Source organism: Callithrix jacchus, chromosome 5 (assembly GCF_049354715.1).
Source record: "Callithrix jacchus isolate 240 chromosome 5, calJac240_pri, whole genome shotgun sequence".
Lineage (NCBI taxonomy): Eukaryota > Metazoa > Chordata > Mammalia > Primates > Cebidae > Callithrix > Callithrix jacchus.
In genome coordinates, this window is record NC_133506.1 from 66,706,885 (window position 1) to 66,716,980 (window position 10,096).

At 48.1% G+C, this 10,096-nt stretch overlaps 1 protein-coding gene across 1 annotated transcript in view; it reads left to right on the forward strand.

The window, feature by feature from the left end:
* The window catches only part of PITPNA (phosphatidylinositol transfer protein alpha), a 41,064-nt gene extending 32,631 nt beyond the window's left edge, over window positions 1-8,433 (forward strand). Inside the window, exons 11-12 of the mRNA XM_035299439.3 lie at window positions 4,760-4,827; window positions 5,914-8,433. Coding sequence (XP_035155330.1) covers window positions 4,760-4,804 — 45 coding nt within the window. The 3' untranslated portion in view covers window positions 4,805-4,827; window positions 5,914-8,433. The remainder of the gene's footprint in view (window positions 1-4,759; window positions 4,828-5,913) is intronic.
* Window positions 8,434-10,096: the final 1,663 nt, after the last annotated feature.

Genomic DNA, 10,096 nt, shown 5'->3' on the forward strand with positions numbered 1-10,096 from the left:
CGTGATCTACCTGCCTCAGCCTCCCAAAGTGCCGGGATTACAGGTGTGAGCCACTGCGCACAGCTGTTTTGTTTTTTGAGAAGGAGTTTCACTCTGTTGCCTAGGCTGGAGTGCAGTAGCAGTCTCAGCTCATTTGCATCCTCCGCCTCCCTGGTTCAAGCAGTTCTTCCTCAGCTTCCCGAGTAGCTGGGATTACAGGCGTGCGCCACCATGCCCAGGTGATTTTTGTATTTTTAGTAGAGACATGTTTTTTGCCATGTTGGCCAGGCTGGTTCTTGAATTTCTGACCTCAGGTGATCCACCCACCTCAGTCTCCCAAGTAGCTGAGACTACAGGCACAGGCCACCATGCTTACCTAATTTTAATTTTTTTTTTCTTTGTAGAGACAGGATCTTTGTATGTAGTCCAGGCTGGTCTCAAACTCCTGACCACATATGATCCTTCTACCCCAGCCTCCCAAACACACCCAGCCAGCTTCATTTCTGCACTGAAATTTTTATTTTGAGATGATTGAAAGAGTCACTGGCAGTTATAAAAAATAATGCAGAAAGATCTGTGTACCCTTTACCCAGTTTTTGCCAATGGTAACATCTTGCAAAACTATAGCACAATGTAATAACTAGGATATTAACATTGATACTTTTACTAATTTTTTTTAGGTCAAAGGAGTCTTTCATACTTAACGGTCAAATGATTTTCAAAAGATAGAAAAATACATTTAAAATTAAAAGTCCAAATAACTCATAGATGAATAGATAAATAAAAGTCTCCTTGTTTCAGCCCCTGGTCTCATTCCCTAGAGGAAAACACTGTTAAAAGCAAACCAAGATTGAAGTTTTTATTTTATTTTATTTTATTATTATTTTTTAAATTGTACTTTTAAGTTCTGGGGTACAAGTGCAGAAAGTGCAGGTTTGTGACATAGGTATACATGTGCCATGGTGGTTTGCTGCACCCATCAACCCGTCATCTACATTAGGTATTTCTCCTAATGCTATCCCTCCCCTAGCCCCCCACCCCCCAAGAAGTTGATGTTTTCCTATTTTCACATATACATATTTTTTTCAACCATGTTATATGTGTATATATAGCCTACATTGGCTAACTCTTGGGAACACCACAAACATCAGATAAATCTTGCATGTCATATAGGCCCCACGAAATAGGAAATAAGCATTCCTATTGTTCATTATATTATAAGACTGAAGTAATGGGCTGGGCTCAGTGGCTCACGCCTGTAATCCCAGCACTTTGGGAGGCTGAGGTGGGCAGATCACCTGAGGTCAGGAGTTCGAGACCAGCCTGGCCAAGATGGCAAAACCCCATCTCTACTAAAAATACAAAAATTATCGAGACATGATGGCAGGTGCCTGTAATCCCAGCTACTTGGGAGGCTGAGTCAGGAGAATCACTTGAATCCAGGAGTTGGAAACTTGCAGTGGGCCGAGATAGGGCCACTGCACTCCAGCCTGAGCAACAGAGCAAGACTTCGTCTCAAAAAAAAAAAAAGATTGAAGTAATGAATTTTATTTCAGTGGTAGCCTCTGTGGGTGTGGAGAGCTTGTTTCTGACAGTAGGGGAAGCTCTCACGTTCCTGGTAGGAGGTGCCATCTTATTTCAAGCAGTGGGAAAACAAGACCCTGGCTCTGCATTCACAAACTGAAAGCAAGGTGGTGAACTCTCTGGTTGAGGCCCAAGGAGCTCTGTTCCCATGACATTAAATTCTCTGATGACTGAAAATTTATGTCAGTGGTCATTAGTGAGCAAGTTGTCTTTTTAAAATTCTATTCTGAAATACTTTCAGACTTACAGAAAACAGGCGAGAAGAGTACCAAGTGCTCCTGTCTGCTCCCTTAGAGCAAAGGCTGCAGCCAGGACACACTGCCTCCCAGCATCCGGGAGTACCTAGAGCTCCCATCTACTCTCTTAGAGCAAAGGCTGCAGCCAGGACACACTGCCTCCCAGCATCCGACTCTCATTTCTGTCTGTCTGGTGTGGCTCCTCAGTGTCTTGACCTCCACGATTGTGATGTTTGTGAAGGTTACATGCTGGTGGTTTTGTGGAATGTCTTTGAACGTGGATTTGTCTGATGTTTCTGCACGATTAGACCCCACATGGGTATTTTAGCCTGGCTGCCACCACCTCGGTGTTCTTTTTATCCTCTTCTGTCTGTCTGTCCAGTTACTGGTAAGGTCCCTGCTGTGCCCTCGAAGTACACGGTGCTCCAGGTTTGTCTTGTTTTTCCATGACCCAGCCTGTAATTGGCCACCTTCAAGGAGCCCTGCTTCTGTAGAGAGGAGAATGCTGTTTGGAAATGAGGTCTGGTGCTGGGTATGCTTATTACTACTGGGATATTGCTGCTCCTAGGACTTCTCATGGGATAGAGCCCCGCGCTCTGACTCATGCCTGTAACCCCAGCACTTTGGGAGGCCAAGGCAGGCAGACACCTGAGGTAGGGAGTTCAAGACCAGCCTGACTAACATGGAGAAACCCCATCTCTACTAAAAATACAAAACTAGCTGGGTGTGGTGGCAGGTGCCTGTAATCCCAGCTACTGGGGAGGCAGAGACAGGAGAATCGTTTGAACTGGGAAGGCGTAGTGGCTCATGCCTGTAATTCCAGCACGTTAGGAGGCTGAGGTGGGCAGATTGCTTCAGTCCAGGAGTTTGAGACCAGTCTGGGCAAGATGACGAAACCCTGTCTCTACAAAAAATACAGAAATTAGCCTGGCATGGGTGACACAGTGAGACCCTGTCTCGAAAAAAAAGAAATTTAGGCTTAGAGAGCAGTGCAGTAACTTACTCAAGGTCATACAATTAGTGATGGAGCCAGAATACAATACAAGTCAGGTGCAGTGGCTCACGCCTGTAGTCCCACCACTTTGGGAGACCATGGCAGGAGGACTACTTAAGCCCAGGGGTTCAAGACCAGCCTGGGCAACGCAATGAGACCCTGTCCCTACACCAAAATTTTATATATATATATATTTATTTTAAAGATGGGGTTTCACCATGATGGCCAGGCTGGTCTTGAACTCCTGACATCAGGTGATCCACCCACCTCGACCTCCCAAAGTGCTAGGATTACAGGTGTGAGCCACTGCACCTGGCCTTTTTCTTTTTCTTTTTCTTTATTTTTTTTAAATAGAGACGGGGTTTCACCATATTGGCCAGGATGGTCTCAATCTCTTGACCTTGTGATCCGCCCGCCTCGGCCTCCCAGGGTGCTGGATTACAGGCATGAGCCACTGCGCCTGGCCTCAAAAAAAATTTTTTAATCAGCCTGGCATGGTGGCACATGCCTGTAGTCTCAGCTACTTGGGATGCTGAGGTAGGAGGATCACTTCAGCTCGGGGTGGGGGTCAAGGCTATAATGAGCCGTGATTGCGCCACTGCACTCCAGCCTGGGCAACAGAGCCAGACACTGTCTCAAACAAAACAGAATACAGTCCAGAGAGTTCAATTCTAGAAGCTATGTTCTTAGGTGCTCAAAATCTGTTGAACATTATAAAGAACAAAAGTTGAGCAGAAAACTAATGGATCAGGAAGAAACACTTACTTATGTTATTGACATTCTTCAAATAGGATAAAGTTTTCAAGTCATAACTGATTTAGAGAGATCAGATATATAGCATTTTCAGTAAGTGACATCTGCTTCTACCTGGAAGGTGCCAGTGACAGGGACCACTCGGTGCTTCCAGAGAAGCCTCTGTCCTGTTTTCCAGCAGCCTCGCACTTCTGTGACCCAGATCTGCCCCTGTACTTTCCACCTCTGCATCCTCATGCCACAACATTGTGCCCACTTTTTTGTTTTTTTTTTTTTTTTTTTTTTTGAGATGGAGTCTTACTCTGTTGCCAGGCTTGAGTGCAGTTTTGCAATCTTGGCTCACCACAACCTTCACCTCCTGGGTTCAAGCGATTCTCCTGCTTCAGCCTCCTGAGTAGCTGGGACCACAGGTGCATGTCACCACGCTCGGCTAATTTTTGTATTTTTAGTAGAGACAGGGTTTCACTGTGTTGGCCAGGATGGTCTCGATCTCTTGATCTGCCTGCCTCAGCCTCCCAAAGTGCTGGGATTGCAGGCATGAGCCACTGCCAGAAACGCTCCTAACCCAGAGCACCACAGGATTTTCTTTCTCATTTCTTCAGGTTTCCTCTCAAACCTCACTACAAGCTTCCATTACTACCTAAAATAGCTCTTACCCACAGTCATTCTCTATCTGAGCAGCCCTTAGTCCCACCTGACATATATTCATGTGTTTGTTCTCTGCCTACCCTGCCCCAGAATATAAGCTGCTTGAGGAGAGAATTGGTCCGTTTTAGTGCACAGCTAAATATCCCCAGCCCTGTAGAAGTTCTTAGAACTAAAGAGATGCTTCGTTGAGGCCAGATGCAGTGGCTCACACCTGTAATCTAAGCACTTTGGGAGGCCAGGAGTCCAGACTAGCCTGGTCAACATAGGAAGACCTACCCCAACCCCATACCTCTCTACCAAAAGAAGAGAGAAGTGCTTATGAACTGACCCAAACACCATGACGCAAGGAAGAGAAATAGGAATCATGCTGGTGAGGCCAGTTGCACAGAGCGAGAGATGGATGGCTTGGAGTATATATGCAGAATTCTGTCCTTCCAGTGTTTTGCTTTGTACACAAAAAATGCCCCACCCTACCTATTAGCAGGATTGAGAAGGCGGGATGTATTTTTGGTGGAATTTCATCAGCAGCAGGAGCCTTCCATTTTTCCTGCTTTTTCTGTTTCAGATGAGACAAAAGGACCCAGTGAAAGGAATGACAGCAGATGACTAAAGCCACCCTTCCCCCTCTGCACTGTATGTACCAAATTTCTCACTGTGTGTGTCACAGACCGGTAAAATCAGTTTGTGTTTTCAAGGCCTCAGCAGCTCAATATGGAGTGAGAAAACCTTTTCCTTCTCCTTCCTTCTAGTAATGATGTCTGCCCCACCAAACAGCTCTCAGCTTCCACTAAAAGAAATGATGGCTATTGGGACATTTCAGAGACGTTTTCCAAAGAACCACTGGGATAGAGACATGGACAGGGAGGGTGGTGGGAAGTGGGGGTGGGGGTGGGGTGTACAGAAGCCAGGTTCATCTGCTGCTAATCACTCTTCCCTCTGGCAACTTGATCCATCTCAAGTGGAAGCTGCCATGCTGGGCACTCCCTGGCCTTCCAATCTGGGCCCGTAACCTGGGCACCCTCCCACTAGTTCCTAGCTCCCAAATGCTGGCATGACCTGCCCTTCCCCCTTGGAAAACTTGCTGGCCAGACAGCTTTTGTCAGCATCCACCGTTGCGTCAGGTGCTGCATTTCCTTCCTCTTTATACCCCCGATCCCATACTAAGCTGCCCTCATAAGAGATGGCGTCTTTCAGGTTCTGGGAGGGTGCCCAGGTTATGGGCCCAGATTGGTGGCCCCTTATTCCATGTTGTCACTCTTCCCCAAGCCCCTTCCTTCCTCCTCTAGCTCTTGGTACTGGTTCCCCAGTGCCCTGTACACCTCCCCACTCATGGGATTCCAGCAGCTCAAAGCAGTCTTAATCACTGAAACCTGGCTCTGCTCCCAATTAGGCTCTGAGAGAAAATTATTTTCACAAATAAAAACTGGCCTCTAAGACTAGCGGGTAAGCAGGCCTAGGATCTCACCAGCCGTGATGCCAGGCTTGGCTCGCTCCCTCTGGCCTGTGTTCTTAAAGCAGCTTATGGGGGGCAGGAGGGTAGGACTAGGTAGAATGTGTGATGCAGCTTCCCAGTCACTGCTCAGGCCTTAGTGCTCTCTCCCCCCACTCCCTTCCCTGCCCACCAGCCAGTGTCCTTCCTTTCGAAACCCCTGTTGAGGATGATTTACAGTTGTGTCCGTTTGTGCCTGTTGCTTCCTTAATCATTTTATTTTCTTCTAGTTTTGCAAGACAGTGGTCAACAAGAAGGCCCAGCAGCTCCACCCTCCCACGTGACAGGCCATCTTCAGAAGCAGCTGTTCTGTGCCCGTTCTCCAGGCAATTTCCAGCCCATTCCTGTAGCTAATTCTAGATGCCCTTTAACATTGTTAACAGATAGACCGTCTGGTATTACAGAGCCCGCGCGTGCAGAAGCCTGCTCCTCCCACATACGTGGCATGCAGGCTGCTGTATTTACAGGTCTTCCGTCTCTCCATTGTGTTCTGACCCATTTGTGTGTGTGCCCCTGACCTTTATTTCCAAGTGACATTTTCAGTCTTTCAGATAGCTGCCTTTTGTGATATGGTGATTTAAATGATTTAAGTTCATTTGTTCTCAGCCTTGGGATAAACTGAGGTATTTGCTTCCTGGGCAGATCTTTGCAATTTTGAGTGCTCATGTGGGGAGAGGGGATGAGCTAGAGATCCATTGTTTTACCCACTTCTGCAGAATAGCAATGTGCTTTTGTACTTCTACTCCCAGTAACCCTTCCTTAGTGCGCTCTAGCACATGGAGGTACCCAAGGCTCAGCCGATCTGTTTAAGAAAATTTAACAAATGCAGATAACCTGCCCCGGTCACTGAATCTTTAGTTACTGCTCTCTTAGAAACACCTGTGGCTTCTTGGCCCTCCTGTTGCCCACTCTGAATCTCTCTGCAGAGCCTACAAAATCACCCCAGTCAGCTCTCCACCTGTAGGGAATTGTCCCGTGTGGCCCCTAGAATTGAGTCGCCCTCTAAATGCCAACTGTCCAACCCCGAGGAGCTCTGTAAGTCCATGCTCCTCCTCTTCCCTTTCGGGCTGGTGCTGCCACTCAGCAATAATCCTTTTTTCTCTGTGCTTTCTTAGGTCCCTGTCCTCTGTTTTTGAGGCGGGTCAGGACACAAGAGTCCTGGTCTTTGATGTTGCACAATATAAGCATGCAAAAAGCTTTTTTCCAGAACATTCTTCCCCATCTCCAGTTACCGGAAAGGAATTTGGGGATCAAGAACTTAGCTTGTCCTACTCCCATGCTGTGTTCTGTCCTGGAAATTCAAAAGCACGTACTGGTCATAGTACAGAACTCTACCAAAGCAGGCAGTGAGGAAGTCCAGGCTCCAGCGGCATAGACGCTGCTGTGTGTTCACAGTTCCCTACCACTTGGCAGGGCCTGAGTATGCCTCTTTCTGGGAGAATCTGAGATAGCAGTAGTGTCACCGGATGTTCCCCAAACCTTGTGAAGCATATTGGCCTAAGTGTGTCATGATCCAAGCCCACACTAGCCTGGGTGCATCTGCTAATGAGAGACCAAATCTTTGTCCGGGAACCAAGAAGTGGGGTGGGATAATGTACCCTTATGTTTTTGTCAGTTTGTTTGCCTTACTCATTTCTAAGTGCAATAAGGGAGTGTCTCACAGGACTGCACCTACGACGTCCTGATGGATGCTTCCCTGTGGCCCTCCGGGGGCAAGGGTGGACAGACTCAGACCCCCCAGCATGGTTAGCTCTGACCTTTATTGAGGTCCCTTTGGAACCAGATGTCTTGTTACAGGCACCTTCCTCTGTGTGAGTCTCCTCACCTTTCGGGGACTTAAAGGCATCTGGGTAGCATCTCAACTGCTGGTAGCATTTATCTGACTTGGAAAGTTGGAGAAGAGGCAATCCTACTGGAGAAAAATATAAATGTTTTCCTATAACCTCTGTATTAGCTCTTAATTATATTTGTGCTTAAAGAGTTCCCTTCTTCATTCATCAAATAGGGGAAGTCCAGATGGGGGTTATCTTGAAAGAAAAACTGGCGTTCTAGGCAGACAGTTGTTAGTGGTTTGAGGGTCAGCAGCTGTTAATATCCCTCCTTTGGCTCTTTGAGACCCACACATATCACTTTAACCCTAATGAGGGCTCCTCCCACCTCCACCTGTTGTCCCAGTTTAAAAGCGTCCATGATGAGCTGTCAGCCTGGATCTGGAACTCCAGCCCATATAAACATAGAGATGTCCTTGGTCTGTTCCATCCCCATGGATGGTGCTGCTGCTGGGCAACAGTGTTGGCTGCTTTTAAGTACCCCATTTCCTCCTCGCCCACCCCAAACTGACCAGCACTCAGAAGGACTTACAATAAAGGCTCAGCTCCAGGGGTAGCACATGAGTGTGTGCGATGCCCCTTCAGACCAGCTGCTTCCATGAGGATCCCAGGGTCACAGCCCCAGCAGAGCAGCAGTGCCAGGGGGGAAGAGGAGTGCTGGGCTCTGGCCTCCTGGAGAGAGGTCCAGGACAGGGTCAGTACCGCGGGCATGTGTATCTTCCCAAGTTCTCCTTTTACAGTCCCCGCTGGGACTCCCTGACTCATTTTGGTTGGTTCCTAGTACTACTTCTTTTACAAACTACACTTTGTAGAATTGATTAGATTATCTTGTTTATTTAACGTGAGTTTGTGCCTTTTTGTCTCAATCTTCCAACACAGGTATATTGAGAAAAAAGCAGTCTAATAAAATCCTAGACAGAACTTTCTGGAGTCCAGTTTGGTGATGTCCATTTTCCAACTGTAGATCTCCTCAAACTTGCACTGATATATCCCCCATTTTACTAGGCAGGATTAGGAAGAGGCACAAAGATGTATCTGAAAATTTCTGCACATGGATTTCTGCAAATTGTAATAGTCCCTTGTCAATTTACTTATGGAAACATTGCACATCTGAGTTGTAATTTGGATGTTTCCTACTGACAGTATTTCCTTTTGTTTTTGTCTCCCCTCTTCACATTTTCCTCTTTATCCACCATACCAAGCAAGCAAAACATTTATTTAAAGTAGTTCTTGGCCAGGCATGGTGTCTCACGCCTGTAACCAGCACTTTGGGAGGCTGAGGCAGGCGGATCACGAGGTCAGGAGATCACCATCCTGACCAACATGGTGAAACCCCATCTCTACTAAAATACAAAAAATTAGCCGGGCGTGGTGTCGAGCCCCTGTAGTCCCAGCTACTCCAGAGGCTGGTGCAGGGGAATTGCTTGAACCCGGGAGGTGGAGGTTGCCGTGAGCAGAGATTACGCCATTGCACTTCAGCCTGGGTGACAGCGAGATTCTGTCTCAAAAAAATAAAGTAGTTCTTGGCCGATCCCGGTAGCTCATGCCTGTAATCCCAGCACTTTGAGAAGCTGGATCACCTGAGGTCAGGAGTTTGAGACCAGCCTGGCCAACATGGTGAAACTGTGTCTCTACTAAAAATACAAAAAGATTAGCTGGGCCTGGTAGCGGGCTCCCATGCTGAGGCAGGAGAATTGCTTGAACCCCGGAGGTGGAGGTTGCAGTGAGCTGAGATTGCACCACTGCACTCCAGCCTGGGCAACAGAGCCACACTCCATCTCAAAAAAAAAAAAATAGTTCTTAACCTGGCTCCCTGGCGCGTGAACCTCAGGAAGCTTGTTTGTAAAACTGCAATTTTTTTGAGGAAAGTGCTGTCAAAGTATTCCCATAAATAACCCCACCACCCAGGAAAACTGATAAAGAACAATGACTTAAAGGAAATCACAGTGAATCTTTAGCAAAGTAACCATTTCACGTTTGGTCTTGAATTCAGACTACATAGAAGCCGTCTGGCCTTGAAAACGGGCCATATGGAAGCAGTGAGTTATTTTGAGGGGGGCGGGGCGACGGAGTCGCGCTCTGTCGCCCAGGCTGGGAGTACCGCGGCGCGATCTCGGCTCTTTGCAACCTCCGCCTCCCGGGTTCAAGCGATTCTCTGGCCTTAGCCTCCGGAGTAGCTGGGACTACAGGCGCGTGCCACCCCGCCTGGCCTTCTCGTTTATTGATGACTAAACTTCTAGGAGTCTAGGAATCCCCAAACGTCCCACATGCAATAGGCAACCCCATCAGTTAGTAGGGCAAAAGCCGCCTGCAAGTGGAGGTGGAGAATGGAGACGCTCCAGGAGCGGCATGGGCGCCACGGGAGTGGGAGATTACTCGCAGCTGGGGAGGCCGGGTTCCAGGCAGGACGGTGGTTAGGCTGCGTGTCCCCACCCCCGGCCCTCGTTTGCCCACTGGGTCTCTGGACGGCCGTGAGCCGGGGCGAAGACAGCACAAGTACCGGACTCTCGGATCCCTCACGAGCGGGTCAGAGGCCGCGGCGGCGGAGCGACAACTTCCGCCGGAAGACGGCCCCTGGCGCGGG